Below are 19,472 nucleotides of genomic sequence, written 5' to 3' on the forward strand. Positions count from 1 at the left end.
GGCAGTGATGAGACCTGGGTTGACACAATTAAAGAACAAAACATTCTGTTTGGCATAGACTCCAACTTGGTGGCATTTCCAGATCATAGATGGCAACTCAACCCAATTGCATAGTTTAAAGTATGGTGGTGATTGATATAAGCACGGAGGATGATATAAAAAGACTGCGATGGGAACCCCGCGAAGAGCCCACAGTGTTTGAGTCATCGATCAACCAGAAGTACTTAAGTGAAGATATCAATGAGTTAGAAGAAATTCCACTATCAACAATTGAGCATAATGAATCTGTCAGTGCGGATGTGCATCACTTCCATGTACCGCCGATATTGGAAGCCAGAAAGTTACTTTCGACACAGCTTGAGAGAGAGCACGATTATAAAGACGCCAAGAAAGACGAATTAGAAGAGATAAGAGACAGGTTAGATGGTTTAAAATTTAAGAAGGAATATACTAAAGGAGGATATGACAATGAACTAGGTAAAGTTCTCCAGGTTCTGAAAGTACTGGATGTGGAGAGGATAGACAACAGAGACAAGTTTTTAAAGCATATCGTTGATACTAAATCTGATATAGAGAAGGAAGATATGAGTATTAATATTTCATTGAATTCTGTCAAAATGAACAACTTCATCGAATTGGAGAACAGACTTGATAGACTGGAAAAAATAGTTGGGAATCGAGGAATCGATTCTTCTGTATCCTCTTTGGCTCATGAAATCAACAGCATATACAAGAAGATTCTGTTAATAGATGATCAGAATTGTATGAGTGACTTCTCTGAGAAGTTTAGCAAGTTAAAAAAGGAATATGAAGACAGTTTAATTGGGAAGCAATCTAAACAGGATCAAGAAGTACACGAAGAATTAAAAGCGAAATTTGTAGGTGATGATACTAGATTAACCTATTTGATGAAGATGTACAGATTACTAGATGAATATACGGAGCATTTCCCAACCTTAGTGAAAAGATTGGAGAGTTATAACGACATTGACAATAAAGTACGGCACAGCTATAACATATGTTTAGAATTAAAGACCAGGGTGTCAAAGTTAACCGAGCAACAAAACAATTGGATGGTAATGCTGGACAAGTTGGAGCAGAAAATGGAAGAGCAAGACAATCTTATTATGGATAAGTTGAATGAGATTGAGCGAAGATTATAAATTCCTTTGGTTTTGCTTGAACTAATCGATAAAGTAATACAAATGAAATAATTTCGTTTATATAATAAACTAAATGGATAAAGAAAAATAAAGTGATCTACCTGTTATATATAAAATTGTAAAGTATCTGAAAGTAATGTACCTGCATAGACTTTAGTAATTTGAGAGAAAAACGTTATGATTGGGTTTATAAGAAGTGAATAATAAAATAAATTGTAAATGAGTTGGATGGGAGAAAAAACAAATTTGTTCGGTATAAGGAATAAAGTTCGTAATATTAGCAAAAACAGCCAAATGGCTATCATAGTTCAGTATTTTTTTTCACCCTTTAATCCTTAGACTTCTTCTTTCTACCGAACAAACCTCTCTTCTTCTTCTTCTTTTCACCAACTTCATGGACTGGAGGTTGGTAGACAGCTTGTTCGTTGTAGGCCTGGGAAGCGGAAGCGTTATTAGCGTATGGGTTTAGCAATGGGAAGTCTGGTCTTGGCCTGAAACCGTAAGTAGCGGTCTCTAGCTGTTGGGCCCAAGATGGGTCACCAGAGACAGCATATTCGAAGCTTCTAATGGTATCAAGTGGTCTCTCGTCTCTAGCTCTGGTAGGGTTGGAGATATCAGGAGTGGTGATAGGCTGTCCAAAAACATCACGCAGCACATTACCACCGTCGGTAGAGAAATAGGACTGTCTGTTCATGTTGTCATGGAAAGTATCAGCAGCTTGCTCAAAAGGTTGAGCTTCGTTGACAGCATCCAAGATAGGATCGTTCACTGAGGCAGTACGGATCTTCAGACGTGCAGCATCCTCCTTAGACACCTTGACATCCGAGAGCCTGTGCTCGTCCTCGCCGCCATTACTCAAATTAGACTTCTTCCTGAAATGCATCGCCACCATCTTTGCTGTATTCTTGCTCGATGATGTTATCTTATCCTATTACAAAAGATGATATAGCGCAAAACTATTATAGCTTCTTAATATATATTGGTAGTTAGCTGATCGAGGAATTGTCTAACAAATTCAAGGACAGAAAATTTTTGATCCATGAAAAGTCACTAATAAACAAGGACATCACACGAGAAGTGATATTTAGACACTGGCCTCTGCAAACACTGGTTCGTGTTGTTTTTGGTATCAGAAATCTTCAAAGCCTTGATCATAGCCAACGTTCCTTGCACATACCATCTTACATTTAAATTATTGAATAAACTTATAATTTCTACATTATATTTTCAATTTTTAAATTTTGTATTAGTTTTGAAAATATATAAGGAAGTATAGATAAGTTGTTAAGATAAACTGAATCGTTGCGTATTGTATTTGATTTTATAGAACACTCTACTTGGTATTCCCCGTTTAATAGTTCTGTTATAATCCTTCTGTATGGTCCTTCGGTTATTGTGACACATTTGGGCAGTGATAATTTATGTGACATGGCAGTGATAAAGTCCATTGTTCTCTTATCCTTTTGAGTCAAATTTATTGAAATTTAAAGGGTTATCTCGTCTGTAATATAAGTGATTATAAATTGAGTACTTATATATTGGTATATCTGCCTGTCTTTACTTTTTTTTTGGTTCCATCAATACCAAATAAAAAACTACAAAATGAAATTAGCTTACTTAGCCGGTGTTGCGGCTGTCTTGTCCCAAGTGGATGCTTTCTCCCTATCGGGAGCTCAGGACTATTTTTACAACAAGTCCCCAGTTCAGAACACTTTGAAGAACATCTTCCCAGCTCATCTGGATGATATCAGCTTCGGTACCAGAAGAAGAAGTGGTATCAAGAAGAAGAAGAACTGGGATGCTGTCGTGAAGATGGAAGGCCTTGAAGGCCATCAGTTGAGAGTTAATAAAATTGTTAACCCTAAGAAGCTGGGTGTCGACCCTCACGTCAAGCAATTAACTGGTTATTTGGACAACGAACTAGAGGACAAGCACTTCTTCTTCTGGTTCTTTGAGTCCCGTAACGACCCTAAAAATGACCCTGTCATCCTATGGTTGAACGGTGGCCCAGGTTGCTCTTCTCTAACTGGTCTATTCTTTGAATTGGGCCCTTCCTCTATCGACGGACAAAAATTGAAGCCCGTCAAGAACCCATTCTCCTGGAACTCTAACGCCTCGGTCATCTTCCTGGACCAGCCTGTCAACGTCGGTTTCTCATACGCTGGTAGCAACTCCAACGGGGGTGTCTCTAACACTGTCGCCGCCGGTAAGGATGTCTACGCCTTCTTGCAATTGTTCTTCAAACAATTCCCACAATACGCTGATGGTCAAGATTTCCACATCGCAGGTGAATCTTATGCTGGTCATTATATCCCTGTGTTTGCCTCTGAAATCTTGGCTCACCCACAAAAGGAAAGACACTTCAACTTGACTTCCGTGCTAATCGGTAATGGTTTGACTGACCCATTGACCCAATACAGATACTACAAGCCAATGGCCTGCGGTGAAGGAAGTGGTGCTGACCCAGTCTTGTCTCCAGAAGAGTGTTCTGCTATGGAGGACTCCCTAGATCGCTGCTTGTCGCTAATTGATGCTTGCTACCAATCTGAATCCGTTTGGGCCTGTGTGCCAGCCTCTATATACTGTAACAACGCCCAATTGGCTCCATACCAGAGAACCGGCAGAAATGTCTACGACGTCAGAAAAGACTGTGAAGGCGGTTCTTTGTGTTACCCAGAGCTACAAAACATCGATGACTACTTGAACATGGACTACGTGAGAGAAGCAGTGGGCGCTGAAGTTGACCACTACGAATCTTGTAACTTCGACATCAACCGTAACTTCTTGTTCAACGGTGACTGGATGAAGCCATACCACAAGCAAGTTATTGAAATCCTAGAAAAGGGTCTACCAGTCTTGATTTATGCTGGTGACAAGGACTTCATCTGTAACTGGATGGGTAACAGAGCTTGGACCGATGAATTGCAATGGAAGTACTCCTCCGGCTTTGCCCAAGAACCAGTCCGTAACTGGACTGCTTCCATCACTGGTGAAGTGGCCGGTGAAGTCAAGAGTTATGAAAACTTGACCTTCTTGAGACTATTCGATGGTGGACACATGGTCCCATATGACCAACCTGAAAGCTCATTGAGTATGTTGAACGAGTGGATCCACAAATTCCACTTGTAAGTCTATACAAATGGCTTGTATGCTTTAATTTTTTACCCTTTTGTACTGAATTATAAAATATTATCGATATGACATATATCCAAAAATAAAATAAACAATAACAGTATTATAGCAATATGGGACACTTTTGTCTGTTTCTTTTTTTACAAGTACTAAAATCAATTAGCCCTTATGATTTCCAAAGTGAAGACATATATAACACACAGTATCTTGGAATCATATATATGTAGCATGTCTCAAAGCCATTCAGAAGTTCTATTATCTTCATGAATTTCGCCTTTAAATTCGGACGATATTTTTTTCTTGTTTGGCGAAATAACGAAAATTCTATGTTGCTGCAAATAGTGCAGCCTGAACTTGAGCCTTATAAAACAAGAAGACACATATTTATACAACTCTTCCCCTTACCTAGTTGTACTACTCGGTCATACAATTGATAACGCGTACTTTTGACTAGGCATTTTACATTTTACTCACACCACTCGCACAAGAGCAACACAGTACTATTTAAAACAAACACCATGTCCACTCCTTATACACCAGCTCCACAGATCTTCAACCTATTCAAAGTTCTAGCTGTTTCTTTGGCTCTGATAGCTGCTGTTGAGTACTTTAAATATGGTACAAGAATTAATTACGAATGGTTTCATTGTACACCTGTAATGGAGAGAGTGGGTGGTCCCGACAGCTCTGTTTTAAAGATTTGGGCTAGAGGTGGTCCAAGTTGTGACAAGAGAGGGGAATACAAGACTATCTTGAAGAGAATTTCAAGAGATTACGAACCTAACGATGAGCATCTATCATTCTGCATAAAGGAAAATATGTCCGTGGATCCGGTTCATTACCCAATACACGAAGACAAAGGTGAGCCAGGCTACATCGCCTATGTTGGCTACGACTCAGACAAGAGAACCGTGGATGAATTGTGTGAAGGTACCACCGTGTTCCACTTCTAAGCGTCCAATTTTGCTCAAAGAAAAATACTAGACTCAACTGAATGCCTAGAGAGAGCCCCTCGTTGACTGGTCTCCTAAGTCGAAGTTAGACAATGGCATTGAAAATTATCAGATGCCCAGAAAAATGCATTGAGTTTGGCATTGTGAGAAGATTCAACTAGAATAATGGAGTGTAGAAACAAAATGGAACGATTATAAGCACAGACATAACACCGCATATATTATATATAGAATACGAATTTTAAAGTGTAAAAAATATAATACGAATTTTTCTAATTTATCATGATTATGAAGTATAAATTCAACTGATGGAAAGGTTAGATACTGATTGATCTATAAATTATCATATATTCTGCTTAGCATATGCCTCTTTTTTGCTTGCTTGCTTTAATATGATGGCCGCCTCTTCTAGTTCTTTATTCATATCAAAATGAGGTAACTCACCGATTGGTGGTAAGTGGGGTTCATCTTTTGGTTTTGAATAGGGTATCACCTTCTCAAAGGTAGGCATAAAATCCGGTTTTAATACTTCCTCTGGCTGAAATTCTTCATCAATTGTCTTGATCAAATCCTCTGAATCGGAGTTAAAAGGAATAAAAACTTGTGAGGTTTCGGACATTTCTGTAAACTGATTTAGAGATTTATATTTATCATTTCTGTTGTGTAAACATAATTTAACAAATATTTCGAAGAGCGGCAGTTGATTTCTTTTTTTATCCACATATATCAAAGAACCATTCCTATAAAACAAGACTGACCGTAAACTTTGTTGTAAATATTCAAAATGAAACGATTCCCATAGTATATCATTTTTTTGTAGTTCGAACATATAGTCAGAGTTCATACACCATACAGAGATATTTTCATTTTTCAAATCGTAACCTTTCGATTCAAGACTCTCAAATTGCTTTGACAAAAATCGTAACCAAGTTCCCTGGTGTAATTCAGTCCAGTCAAGCAGAAATGTCCACTTTATTTCTGATTTATCATTTGATATTAGTGGTTCAATAGACTCAATGGGTGTTTCATCAAACGTGGTTATTAGTGCATATGCATCAATCCTATGGTTTACTGCTATGGATTCATTCAATTCTTCTTTATATTCTGATGGTATGTCATAATATGTATAGCCTAAATTTATTATTGGTTTACTAAAAGTACAATGAGGTTTGAGACATTGCTTCTCAAAATCAAGAATCGTATCTGTACTAATGGAGCATATAACAGCAGTTGTCGTCCTTATTTCACCTATTTTAAGAGCATATTTTTCTTCCAATGCTCTTCTCAACATGCTATGGACATTGTATTAATAATAATACGTATCTTACTTTTCTCTAGTTAAAAATAGCACATTAGTAGACTTTTGATATTGGTTAAATAGTAAGTCTACTTTATGCACCTTTCTGATTTTTTCATTTTGAGATGGAGTAGAAGTGATATTATGGATTTTAAGAATTTAAAATATTTGATTGTTCTTTCAATGCTATATATCTTCTATTAAGTTTTTTAATTGTGGCATTTATTTTTCTATAGTATCTTTACATGGATAAAAATTTTAATATTACTGTGCCTTCTCAACATTTTGTTAGACATCAATTAAAAAAAAATGCAACAGAGAGTGAACTTCTTAGCCAACAACACTTATTCTTATTTTTGAATAACAGTTTTAATGCCAATTATGGTCATTTATGATGAGTAGTCAGCACAGTTGTAGAGTCCAACATCACTTTCAGGCTTTACATCGGCCTTACATTCTGCATTTTCCGCTCTAACACGTTCCAACTCAATCAAATAACCATCTTCTACACCAGTAACATAGTTACCTGTGAACACACCAACCTCAAAGTTTTGGATTTGTTCCGTTCTGCAGCATTCAATTAAATCCTCCAATGATTGATAAATGACTTTATCACAACCAATTGCTTCAGCGACTTCTTCCTCTGATTTATTAAATGCAATTAGATTCTTTGTGTCAGTCAAATCAATTCCATAAATGTGGTTGTATCTGATGGCAGGAGCAGCTGAGGCAAAATACACCTTCTTGGCACCAGACTCTTTGGCCATGTTAACTATTTCTCTAGATGTTGTTCCTCTGACAATGGAATCATCAACAATTAAAACATTCTTGTCTCTGAATTCAGAGTCCATTGGATTCAATTTCCTTCTAACTGATGAGACTCTTTCTTTTTGATTTGGCATAATGAATGTTCTGCCAACGTATCTATTCTTTATAAATCCATCTCTGTACGGTCTATTAAGTGCATTCGCACATTGCAGAGCAGTTGTTCTAGCGGTATCTGGGACTGGAATGACGACATCGATATCCTCAACACCAACCTGCTTCTTAATGTTTTCAGCTAGTTTAACACCCATTTCTAGTCTTGTATGATACACAGAAATACCATCAAGAATGCTATCCGGTCTTGCGAAGTAAACATATTCAAATAAGTCCGGTCTGTATGAGTTCATAGGGACAACCTGCCTAAACTCTGGAAGGCCACCTTCCTTTGGATCCTTTGGAATGATGACTGCCTGACCAGGTTTCACATCCACAAACTTGGTGAATCCATGGGCGTTTAATACAACACTCTCAGATGCAAGCATGTAATCCTTATCCCCATTCTCGTTGACACGCTCACCAAACAATAGTGGTCTAATACCATTAGGGTCTCTGAAACCAAACAAAGCAAAACCAGCTAACAGTCCCACACAAGCATAACCACCACGACATAGTCTGTATACACCTTCTAGAGCATGAAACACATCTTCATTGTTGACTCTGTACTTGTTATGCTTCTCAAGTTCAGAGGCAAATATGTTCAATAGTAGTTCTGAGTCACTGTCGGTGTTGATATGTCTGTGTACATCTTCATCCATATATCTCTTCAAAGAAACAGTGTTGACCAAGTTACCATTGTGGGCAAGGTTAATACCATATGGACTATTCACATAAAAAGGTTGGGCTTCGGAGTTTGCAGAAGAGCCAGCAGTTGGATACCTTAGGTGTGCAATACCCATAGACCCAACCAAGCCCGAAACACGTTGCTGAGTGAAAACATCTCTGGCCATACCATTCCCTTTGCACTGGTAGATTCTACCACGGGAACCACAGGTGGCGATACCAGCTGCGTCTTGGCCTCTATGCTGCAAAAAAATGCAACCATCGCATAGTTCTGGTGCCACAGAGGCGTTCTGATCAGCTAATGCTATACCAAGAATACCACACATTTCACTTTATGGATATAAAATTCTTTGTATTCCTGTTGGGACTTTGAAAAGAACTTCAGTCAGTAAAATCCTATTCCTTTTTTTATTCTGTATTGAAATCTAATACACAGCTATCAACAACGCTTTCGCTATAGTTAAAAGTGAACTTGATATCTGATCTACACTGACTACATTTACTGTTTGTTAGATATTAGTTGAGACTTTGTAAAGAGACAAGAAAAAAAGGAAAGTTGAGCAACAAGCTTATTTAAATATGTTATTGTATGCATCCTCATCAAAAAAAAGTCATTTCTTCACAGTTTTTATATCATTTAAGATTCTCAATATTAAATTGAAATTTTAATTATTACATGAAATCACAAAGGTGACTCCATCGCAATTTTGAGTTTCTCACCTCGAGCTATTTTTTGTCTTGGGTGATATCTTACGCAACATTTCCTATCGATCCTTAGCACTCCAGAGCAGACAAAAGTCATCACATAAGAAGTCATTATTAAGTTACTTATCAATTATAAATTCAATGGCCATGAGAATTCTTAATTGGTGCAATTTTGCTAGCATGCTTTGAAACTTTTGTATTTTGCTTATGTGCTGGTATTATGTAGCCGTGGTAAAGACATTGTTGTCCTTCATTAAATATAATAAAATGCCTCTGGTCTGTTGGTAGGCAATTACGGGATAAGACAGAAAGTGAACAAAAAAAGAAAGGAGGGAATTAAATGATGGGAATTTGAGATTTTTAGATAGACTTGTTTAGCTTTTCTAGTGTTTCCTTTTCATGATTGATTTCATCTTCCAGGAGATCTAGGTCTTCTTGGATACGCCAGAGCTCTTTGTATAGAGAGTTTTCTCTGGCAAGCAGTTCTTGGTGGGTACCTTCTTCACGTACTGTGCCTTCTTCTAGCACAATAATCTTATCAGCATCAGCGATGGTCCGTAGTCTATGTGCTATATAAACACTAGTCTTCTCGCCACTGTTGAAGTTTCTTCTGATAGTTCTTAATAATGATTGTTCTGTGTGAGTATCTAGTGCACTTGTTGCCTCATCGAAAAACATTATATCAGCATCCTTCAATAATACACGAGCAATCGCAAGTCTTTGCTTCTCCCCACCGCTGATCATTAAACCACGCTCACCGACAATGGTGCTTGAGCCCTGTGGTAATTTCGCAATTAGATCAGATAGTTGAGCCTTATCTATAACCCTGGTAATCTCTTCATCGGAAGCTTCAATACGGCCAAATTTAACATTCTCCCAGATGGTATCATTGAACAAAGGTGTATCTTGGGGAACCACACCAATGGCTTTTCTCAGTTGATCTATATCATATTCTCTGACATCAACACCGTTGACCAAAACACGCCCTTCCTCGGGGTCGTAGAACCTAAATACCAATTTTAAGACGGTCGATTTACCGCTACCAGATGGGCCAGCAATGGCAGTCTTCATACCAGCTGGTATTGTGAAAGAGGCATTCTTTAAAATTTTTCTTTGACCATCGTAGCCAAAAGTCACATTTTCAAATTTAATCTCAAAAGGGCCATCACTCTTGCTTATACTTTTTGGTTGAGAGCAGTTCTGAATTTTAACTTGATTCTTCCTCAACTTAAATAGGGATTCCATATCTATCAATGATTGTTTCAACTCTCTGTATACACTACCCAAGAAGTTCAGAGGTACAGATAATTGGAAAACTAATTGATTAATCAGGACTAAATCACCAACGGTTAAGTCACCTCCTATGACACCTGTACAACCCATATACATCATTCCGGTTAGGGCTGTTGTGAAAATTAAGCTTTGTCCTGAATTTAAAAATGCTAGTGATTGTGCAACTTTAACCTGTGAGTCTCTGTACTTTATCAAAGAGTTGTGATACTTGTTTGCCAAATAACTTTCGTTGTTAAAGTATTTTACAGCTTCAAAATTGATTAAGGAATCAAGAGCTACACTAGCACCTTTGTTATCAGCTTTATTAGCCTCTTTTCTAAATCTCGTCCTCCAGGCCGTGGTTCTGATAGTGAAAATTGAATACAATAACATAGTCGTAAAGGTGATTCCTGCAAATGAAGCACCGAATTGATAGGTCAGAATACCACATACAACTGATATTTCAAAGGTAATTGGAATGATGTGGAAAACCATAGCACTCAGAACATAAGAAATACCTTTAGTACCTCTATCCATGGCACGAGTTAAACCACCCGTTTGCCTACTCAAATGCCAGCCTAAGTCAAGTTTCATCAAATGTTCAAAAGTTTGTAAAGATACATTCCTTATAGCATTCTGTGCCACTCTAGCAAAGATTGCATTACGCAACTCACCGAAAAGAACTGCTCCAAATCTTGCCAAACCATAGCACATAATTGTAAGTCCTAGAGCCGCTGGTAAAGCAACAGTTGCATCTGACCAATCCACGTTCATTCCATCTATAATCTGTTTGAAGAAAAATGGTACCTGTACATTCAATACTTTAGCTCCAATTAGCAAAGCCAACGCCAATAGCACACGCACTTTCACCTTAGTGTTGCCTCTTGGCCATATATATTTGAACAAGTCCTTCAATATCTTCAATTCAGAAATGTTCACAGCTTTAGTGTCAGTCTTTTTACTATTCTTTTCAGAAGCATTATGAGCAGTATCCTCGTTTGGTAACTTCGATTTGCTTACAGTAGAAGATAATCGTTTCACATTTATATTATGAGCTAATAATCCCTTTTCTCTACCAAATGTCTTGCTTTTAAATGTGGGAGGTATACTGGTGCTAGAGAAATGGCTCCTACCCAGGTTCGTCCAGTTGTTGTAAGGACATCTAAGTTCAACTTTACTTCCGACTCGTAGGGCACTTCTAGTCCTTAAAAGACCCAGTATATTGGATGTTCTGAGCTGATACAAACGATTTTGTGCACCACCTATAAGCATTGTTTGTTTTAAGTTATAGTAATCACTGTTATAGCGCAATAGCTCTGCGTGACTCAAATGACCGAGCTATTTTGTGTAGATAAATTAGTATATATGTAGGTTGTCATGAATAAGATGTCCTTGCATGTACAAACCTGTTATAACTAATTGATCTGTTTTCGAAATTATCCTTAAACCGCAATATCTGTCGGGAAATATGCTTTAGTTAAATATCTCAAATATACCAATTAAGTAGCCAAAGGTCATCGCAACATTTGCCAATTAGTAACATTTTGTTTGTCACAGTGGGATCATGCAGGTTCACACACCTTTTTTCACAAATTCTCTTGAAAATTTCATCGTGATTGAGCCACAGGGAACACTTTCTTTGCTTATTAATTGGTGAGTACTGAGTAGATTTATATGAGATCCGAAAACTAAAACCATGTTGCTTGATTACCTTCTGCGAACGTACTCAGTTTAAAATACATCCTATTTGCTTAAGGTTCTAGCACTAGTGTGGGTTTGGACTGTCCCACTATTCGCAACTATCTGATTTGTTTAAAGGATACTTGTTTTGAAAAATATAATTTTAGTTCATAAATAGATAAATAGGTATTATTAAAAATTAAAGAATATTATCTTGTGATCGCAAATTGCTCTTCGGTGCTAAGAAGTTCATTTTCTTCGATTATTGGACTCTTGAGACAATTTCTTGATTTCATCTTCACAATGGTTGATAACATCACTACTTGTGGTAATCTTTTTAGACAGGTAATCTAATCTGCTCTTGAATAGCTTTTGGTCATTAATCTTACCAAGAGCACGAAGTTCTTCCTCCCATTTCTTGATTCTTCCTGTTTCGAAGTTAATCACTTTCAAGTGGTACCTTGTCATTAGCACCGTCTTCAGATCTTCATCATCGATTAAATACTGGAAGGCAGCCCTGTATAACGGCTTGAAAGGTCTGATCTCTTTGAGGACACCTCTATCTCTGGATACAGTGATTAAGCCATTGTTCTCTAGTTCTAGTATACCAATTTCTGGAGCTGCTTTGAATAATGGCCTGAACACAATATCATGGAAATATACCTTACCGTTCTTGCTTAGTAAATCAATCAATTCCCATGCCTGAGCGCTCTTCAGTGGATCGATCTTATCACTCAAGAAAATTTGTGTAATTTGCTCCGATGCTTGCTCAATCATCTTATCTAACGCTTCCTTAGGGAGTTCTCCGAACTTTACTCTGCGCACAAATGCTTGAAGGTCTAGCATTCTCCCACCTAATGGCTCCAAACTGTCATCAATATCTTGAATTAGCTCCTCAGACAGGTATCTTCTAGGGTCATTTTCATCATACTGGGAATGTTCAGGAGATGCTTTCTCTGTAGGCTCATCCTCTTCGGCCTTCTTTGCCCGTTTCAAACTCTTGTGATAATGTTCAACCAATTCAGATAGCACATAGTTTCTTGAGTTTGCCTTGGATGCATCAGACAGAATCATTGTCTTAAAGACTTGATTAGGCAACGATTCTGAAAGTCTTTGATTTGCTGCAACAGTTTCTGTTAAGAAAATTACATGAGCAATGTTCATTTGAACTAGCATAGCAGCCCAATCTGCCAATTCTTTATAGACAAAACTATTAATATCCGCTTTCCCTTCAAAACGATCGATCACAATAACTGGCTTTGCTTCAGGGTGTTGCTGTAGATAATCTTCCTCCTTGATATTCACATCATCTCCAGCATCATTGATTGTTGATTGATAGTCTTTTAATGCAATTCTTCTAACAGCCATTAATGACGTGGTTAGCATATTTCTGAATTGCGATTCTTTTGTCTCTGAGAGACCACTTTTCTGTCCAGTCAACCCTTGAACCATCAAATCTAGAACATTAGTTACTGAGTCAATCCACGGGAATATTGGAAAATAGCCTAATTGACCTGCAGCATTTCTTAAAAATTTGGCATCGGTTCTAGATTTAATTAACTTATCACAATCGATGTAGAGCACATTGTTTCTGTTGTGAAGCGTGTGTTGCATAACTAGCTCATGCTTACCGGAACCTCTTGGGCCTCTTATTAATACAAACGTATTGTTGTTTTCTTCGAGCCACATTTTCAAATCATCCATTTTCTCGATCCTTTCTTCCCACAGGTGTCTTTTAGAGATAATGGAACTGTCATAACCCCAGTAATTCTTAAAAGTAGAAACTGTTGAATTGGTTAAGTTCTTTAACTGTTTAAGGTATCTGTTATCCCAAGAAATCTGGTATTGGTGAGTAATCTTCTGCTCAATAAAAAACTCTCTGATAGGGTCAAATATCAAAACAGCCAGAATAGATAATAGTGCAAAAGTAACTGGAATTGCAATTCTTGTATGAGTAACATAAAAGTTTCTTATCAAATGGCCCTTGACTACATTTTCATATTGAAGATGCAAAACAGTATTATGAATTTCGATACCAGACACACAGTTCTTTGCACATATGGCTCCTCTATAGGATCTATATTTGACACGGAAATGTTTGTTGGTATCATTAGGAGGAAAGATGTCAATAATTGTTCCATATCTTCTGAATAAAGAGTATATTTCTTCTTCAGTTAGAGGTGGACCTTGACATTTAATGATGACAGTAGTGCTTGGGAGTCTCTTCAAGTCCTCAATCCAGGGTGACCCCTTGACTGGAAAAGCAGTTGCTCTAGTAAAGTAAGAAAACAGTGAATTCTTCGATTCATTCAGGGTATTCTGTTGAATCATAGTATTCACTTCTGCTTTTGTATAGTTAAAGGGTACCAAAAATGTGGCAAATACACCACCATCACGCTTGACAGGAATCGTCGACCTCAGTTGTAGCCCATGAATTGGATTATCTGGTGGACTTGCTAGATTTTTAATCTTTTCTCTAACACTTTCTCGAGATTGGTTCCGTAGTAATACGTTGTACCATAAAGCTGGATTCCACAGTGATGTGGCTCTAGCATATACATTATCAAAATATAGCAGAGTTTCTTGCTCTGTCTTATGAATGACACCTGTGTCGGTAGCCGTGTTAGATTCACCAGCTTGCCTGTCCTTCTGTTGGATTTCACTGGATACCCAGCGCACACCTCTCGGATAAACTCTTCTAAGGCCCAAGGGCAATACTTGTGACAATACACCAACATTTGGTGCGATTGTTCTCAATATAGTTGCGCCCATTCTGGGCGTAGTAATCGAATTCATAACATCAATTGTAATATAGTTTTATTTCGAAACCGCAGACTTTTGTATTAGTTCTTAGACAACCTTCCAAAATAACTGCAATATAGTCAAGTGATAGCCTTGAAGTAATAGAATTTGAGAATTTGAGATAACGTCCTATAAATCCTTATTACTTTTTAGACTAAAGCTAATGTATTGTCCATCCCTCGACGATGTGTACTAAGAAATATAAAAACAGACTTGAAAAAGTAATTAACCCTTAAAAATGAGTGCACAAGCAGGATTTTGTTTGATCTCATCGCAAGTAGCATCGAGCTCACTAGTCCCTTGATGAAATTAGCAAGGTGAAGAGGCAAATTTCATCCAATTATCACTCTGGATGACACCGATGATTCCTACGGGATGTTTGCCACTTCACTAACAATTCAAGTCTAAATAAAACCCAAAATTGAGTATGGACATATCACGATTCTTAAGATCTAAGCAAATCTAGTTATGGGCTTCTTTCTTCAATAATAGTGTCTCCTCGATCAGATGCATGTTGACCACTAAATATGTAACTTTGTGATTATCCTTGGCTCCTGGTGTGGCACCGTAAGTATCTCTAGCCCATCTGTGACTTGAGCTAATTGCTCAATCATGTAGGTATTTTGTTTGTTTGTAGCTAAATGTACATAACTATCTGCAAGAAGTATATCCCCATCGCAACAGACTAATGACGTACTATTCCCCCAGATATGCGGTATCATTCACTACGCATCCTTCCAATCACTCATCTCAACTTCTCTCTGGGTCATCCGCCCCTTATAAAGGCCTGGCAACACGGGCCCATAGCCCATGAATTGTAAATTGCAATAAACTTTCCATCTGCTCAGTAAGTTTGTATAACTCACAGGATATATTTTTTGGGGACAATTAAGAGAACTGGTGTGTGTTAAACTCTTTCCAACGGAGTTTTCAGCTTTAAAATACGGCAAATTAGCGTTGGTTTTATATCGGTAGTTGGCAAAGGACTAAAGTGGGACACTAGTGTCTAGAAATATCGCTATCATGGGAACAAATGTTGAAGAAGTGGGAGAGATAGTAGAAACAATTGATCTAGGGAAGAGCATTGATGAGGTTTTTCCAGAACTAGAGGAAGATCAGGAAGTATTGGTGGAAGGCTCGTTTACATGGAGAATAGATAAATGGTCCGAACTGAAAGAGCATAAATACATGTCTCCTAGGAGCCAAGTGGGAGAATATCAATGGGATGTATTGTTATTCCCACATGGTAATCATAACAAGGGATTGGCGATATACCTGGAGCCACATCCTGAAGAGGAGAAGGATGAAACTACGGGCGAGTTGAAGCCCGTTGATCCTGAATGGTACTGCTGTGCACAATTTGCCATTGCATTGTCAAGGCCTGATGATGACCAAGAGATAAATCTGGTGAATAAATCAAATCATAGGTTTAATTCTCTGGATACCGATTGGGGCTTCGCAAATTTTGTAGATCTAGGAAGCTTGAAATATCCATCAAAGGGGAGAAATAGAGGGTTTTTGAATGACGATAAATTGAATATAACTGTTTTTGTACGGATACTGAAAGATCCAACTGGTGTGTTGTGGCATAACTTCATAAATTATGACTCAAAGAAGATGACTGGTTATGTCGGTTTCAGAAACCAAGGTGCTACATGTTATCTCAACTCATTATTACAATCTTATTTTTTCACAAAATACTTCAGAAGATTGGTATATCAAATACCTACTGAGAATGAGAGCCCCAATAATAGTGTGCCGCTAGCTCTACAAAGGTCATTCTATCAATTACAAGTATCGAAATTTCCACTAGACACATTGGAACTAACCAGATCCTTTGGGTGGGACAGTGCAGAAGCATTCACACAGCATGATGTCCAGGAGCTGAATAGAATATTGATGGACAGATTGGAGAATAGAATGAAAGGCACATCGGTTGAAGGTATGCTGAATGAAATCTTTGTCGGGAAGATGAAGAGTTATATCAAGTGTATAGATGTTGATTATGAATCTTCTAGGGTGGAAGATTTCTGGGACCTTCAATTAAACGTGAAAAATATGAAGGGTTTGAAAGAGTCATTTGATAACTATATTGAAATTGAATTGTTAAATGGTGAGAATCAGTATCAAGCACAAGATTATGGCTTACAGGATGCAGAAAAAGGTGTCATATTTGAAAGTTTCCCACCGGTACTGCATTTGCAATTGAAGCGTTTTGAATATGACTTTAATTATGATCAAATGATAAAAGTTAATGACAGATATGAATTCCCGGAAACGATAGATTTGTCCCCTTATTTGGAAGATTCAAAAAAAGAAAAAGAAAATAATTGTGTATACAATTTGCACGGTGTGTTGGTTCATGCCGGAGACATTTCGACCGGCCACTACTACACATTAATCAAGCCTGGTTTGGAAGATCAATGGTATAGATTCGATGATGAAAGGGTTTGGAAAGTAACAAAGAATCAAGTCTTCGAAGAGAACTATGGTTTAGATGCTTTGCCAGATGATAAGCTTAGAACAATGACAAGAGAACAATATCAGGAATATGTCCTTGCTAGACATACAAGTGCTTATATGCTGGTATATATTAGAAGCGACAGGGAAGATCAACTATTGCAACCGGTTTTAGAGAGTGAAGTCCCAAAACATGTTATCGAGAGGGTTCAGGAAGAAATTAAGGAGAGAGAGGAAAAGGAAAGAGAGATTAGAGAAGCGCACTTGTACTTTCAAATTCATTGTTATACCACGGAAGACTTTATTGACTATCAAGGGTTTGACTTATGTGCTCATGAGAAATTTGGATTTTTCTCTCAAGATTTACAGAAACGGAATGGTAGTAGCGGGTTAAGTATGCGAGTGCTTAGGTCGACAAAAATTAAAGATCTATTTGGAAATATAAAAGAAAATCTAGATATTCCCCATGAAAGAGAGGTTAGGTATTGGAGAATGACTAATAGAAGGAACAACACTCTGAGACTTGAACATCCGATAAACTCGATAATGGATAACATTACACTTGATGAAGCTTTAAATTCAGAGGAAGAGGGCTTAGTATCTTCGATTGATATATTTGTTGAGGAACCCTATTTAGAGTTGCAGTATCTAGTCGAACAAAAGAAAAATGGCAACTTGGATACGGCGATTTTAACAAAAAATATGATTCAGAATCTAAGAATAAATCTCGATAAGTTAGTACCGGCTGAAAGTATTCCAACAGTCATAGATTATAATTCAGCCGGGCAAGAAACTCTATTTTTGAAGATATTTTCCAAGAAATCACAAAGTATGAGAGGATTTGGTGTATGCACATTAAGTCAAACTTCTAAGGTAAGTGAAATTTCTAATTTAATTAATATTGCGTTGGAAACCAAAGATGAGATTTCATTCATTGAAGAGATTCAACCGGGACATATTGAGAAAATTGAGGGCAACGATGAACTGTATATGGCTGAATTAGGAACGGGTGACATTTTATGTTTTAATGACCCCGTAAATGACAAGATCGACGAGGAAACTTCAAATTCCATATATCCACCATGTCAAGATAATGTGGAGTTTTACCACTATTTGAGGCACCGTGTTAAGATTAGGCTTTCAAGGACAAATGGTAATGATGGAAGTAATGAGCAAGACACAAATGGGGCCAAGGCTCCAGAGGCGATATCGCTTTGGGTTTCCGCTTATATTTCTTACCCTGATTTTGCAGAAGCAGTCGCAAGGCATGTCAAGGTGAACCCGGAATTTTTGAAGGTGTACGCACTGTATGCTAACGGCAGATTTGCACTGAAATCAAACTCTATCTTGAATGATTATTTACTAAAGGATTATAATTGCGATGAAATACCTCCTTTTGAATATGAGATACTTTCGATGCCATTGAAAGAGCTCGAACATTTGAGACCTATTAAATTTTACTGGTTAAAATCAAGTTATTTACATTTTCAATGTATGGAATTAGAGGTTCCCAATAACTGTACCATAGGTGAATTTCTAGACAAGGTCCAACAAAAGTTGCAGTTTACAGATGAGGATCGGAAAAATATATTATTGTGGACTAATCATAATTCTCAGTTTCAAAATGTCCTCGCTGAAGACAATACCTTTAAGAATCTAGGAAAAACATCTTTACTATTTGGAAGGGTTTTGAAAGAAGAGGTTGATCTGATCAAGGGACTAAATGATCCAGCCAACTCCATGGATTCCGGAATTGATAATGAAATTGATTTGGTATCTGACTCAAATCATCAGAGACCTGTAGTTAATGGGAAGTTAATCATTGTTGGCCAGTATTTCAAAGATCCACAAAATAAGCATGGTATTTCTTTCTTATTTAACCTGGTACCTGGAGAAAATTTTATACAGACAAGAGAGCGACTACATCAAAAATTTGGACTTGGTCAAAGAGAATTTGCGAAAGTTAAGATGGTCATTTCTTTGAATACCTCAGACGGTACCGTAACAAAATCTCTGCAGAACTACACTGACGAAGAGTTGTCAAGGATTTATTTATTTGACATTATGAACAATTTAGACTATATCTATTTTGATCATCCCGATAGATTAAAGTCCCATAATTCCAGTGATAGGCCGATGGTTATAAAAAGCTAAAATCGTTAGAAAGCTTTCAATTACATAAAATAAGTGATCTTCATATATCAAATTTTAGTTGAAATATAACAATTAGCATTCCTGTAGCAAAAAAAAAAACCTAAAGTTGATCTATTCACCGATATAACAATGTAATGAAAATCCATTTTCATATAAAGGGTAAGAAATATAATAACAAACTATAGAAAATATAACAAAAAATATAAGAATAGATAAAGATTATGAATGCATATTTTTAATGCTCATAAC

General features: G+C 37.3%; 9 protein-coding genes across 9 annotated transcripts; 4 read left to right on the forward strand and 5 right to left on the reverse strand.

Moving 5' to 3' along the window:
* Positions 1 to 122: 122 nt before the first annotated feature.
* On the forward strand, positions 123 to 1,163 carry JNM1 (Jnm1p; the record flags this gene model as incomplete). The annotated part of the gene is made up of 1 exon (XM_449935.1): positions 123 to 1,163. The coding sequence occupies one exon, from the start codon at positions 123 to 125 to the stop codon at positions 1,161 to 1,163; it is 1,041 nt and encodes a 346-aa protein (XP_449935.1).
* Positions 1,164 to 1,491: 328 nt separating this feature from the next.
* Positions 1,492 to 2,055, reverse strand: GVI51_M13607 (DUF2406 domain-containing protein; the record flags this gene model as incomplete). The annotated part of the gene is made up of 1 exon (XM_449936.2): positions 1,492 to 2,055. One exon carries the CDS (start codon positions 2,053 to 2,055, stop codon positions 1,492 to 1,494), a length of 564 nt encoding a protein of 187 aa, XP_449936.2.
* A 710-nt stretch (positions 2,056 to 2,765) lies between these two features.
* Positions 2,766 to 4,292, forward strand: PRC1 (carboxypeptidase C PRC1; the record flags this gene model as incomplete). Its single annotated transcript, XM_449937.1, has 1 exon — positions 2,766 to 4,292. One exon carries the CDS (start codon positions 2,766 to 2,768, stop codon positions 4,290 to 4,292), a length of 1,527 nt encoding a protein of 508 aa, XP_449937.1.
* Positions 4,293 to 4,813: 521 nt separating this feature from the next.
* Positions 4,814 to 5,248, forward strand: LIP1 (sphingosine N-acyltransferase subunit LIP1; the record flags this gene model as incomplete). Its single annotated transcript, XM_449938.1, has 1 exon — positions 4,814 to 5,248. The coding sequence occupies one exon, from the start codon at positions 4,814 to 4,816 to the stop codon at positions 5,246 to 5,248; it is 435 nt and encodes a 144-aa protein (XP_449938.1).
* Positions 5,249 to 5,591: 343 nt separating this feature from the next.
* DYN3 (dynein light intermediate chain) lies at positions 5,592 to 6,539 on the reverse strand (the record flags this gene model as incomplete). Its single annotated transcript, XM_449939.1, has 1 exon — positions 5,592 to 6,539. One exon carries the CDS (start codon positions 6,537 to 6,539, stop codon positions 5,592 to 5,594), a length of 948 nt encoding a protein of 315 aa, XP_449939.1.
* Positions 6,540 to 6,934: 395 nt separating this feature from the next.
* Positions 6,935 to 8,476, reverse strand: ADE4 (amidophosphoribosyltransferase; the record flags this gene model as incomplete). Its single annotated transcript, XM_449940.1, has 1 exon — positions 6,935 to 8,476. The coding sequence occupies one exon, from the start codon at positions 8,474 to 8,476 to the stop codon at positions 6,935 to 6,937; it is 1,542 nt and encodes a 513-aa protein (XP_449940.1).
* A 739-nt stretch (positions 8,477 to 9,215) lies between these two features.
* On the reverse strand, positions 9,216 to 11,399 carry ATM1 (ATP-binding cassette Fe/S cluster precursor transporter ATM1; the record flags this gene model as incomplete). The annotated part of the gene is made up of 1 exon (XM_449941.1): positions 9,216 to 11,399. One exon carries the CDS (start codon positions 11,397 to 11,399, stop codon positions 9,216 to 9,218), a length of 2,184 nt encoding a protein of 727 aa, XP_449941.1.
* A 657-nt stretch (positions 11,400 to 12,056) lies between these two features.
* On the reverse strand, positions 12,057 to 14,603 carry YME2 (Yme2p; the record flags this gene model as incomplete). The annotated part of the gene is made up of 1 exon (XM_449942.1): positions 12,057 to 14,603. The coding sequence occupies one exon, from the start codon at positions 14,601 to 14,603 to the stop codon at positions 12,057 to 12,059; it is 2,547 nt and encodes an 848-aa protein (XP_449942.1).
* Positions 14,604 to 15,632: 1,029 nt separating this feature from the next.
* Positions 15,633 to 19,223, forward strand: UBP15 (ubiquitin-specific protease UBP15; the record flags this gene model as incomplete). Its single annotated transcript, XM_449943.1, has 1 exon — positions 15,633 to 19,223. The coding sequence occupies one exon, from the start codon at positions 15,633 to 15,635 to the stop codon at positions 19,221 to 19,223; it is 3,591 nt and encodes a 1,196-aa protein (XP_449943.1).
* Positions 19,224 to 19,472: the final 249 nt, after the last annotated feature.

The sequence above is a fragment of the Nakaseomyces glabratus genome, chromosome M (assembly GCF_010111755.1).
Source record: "Nakaseomyces glabratus chromosome M, complete sequence".
Lineage (NCBI taxonomy): Eukaryota > Fungi > Ascomycota > Saccharomycetes > Saccharomycetales > Saccharomycetaceae > Nakaseomyces > Nakaseomyces glabratus.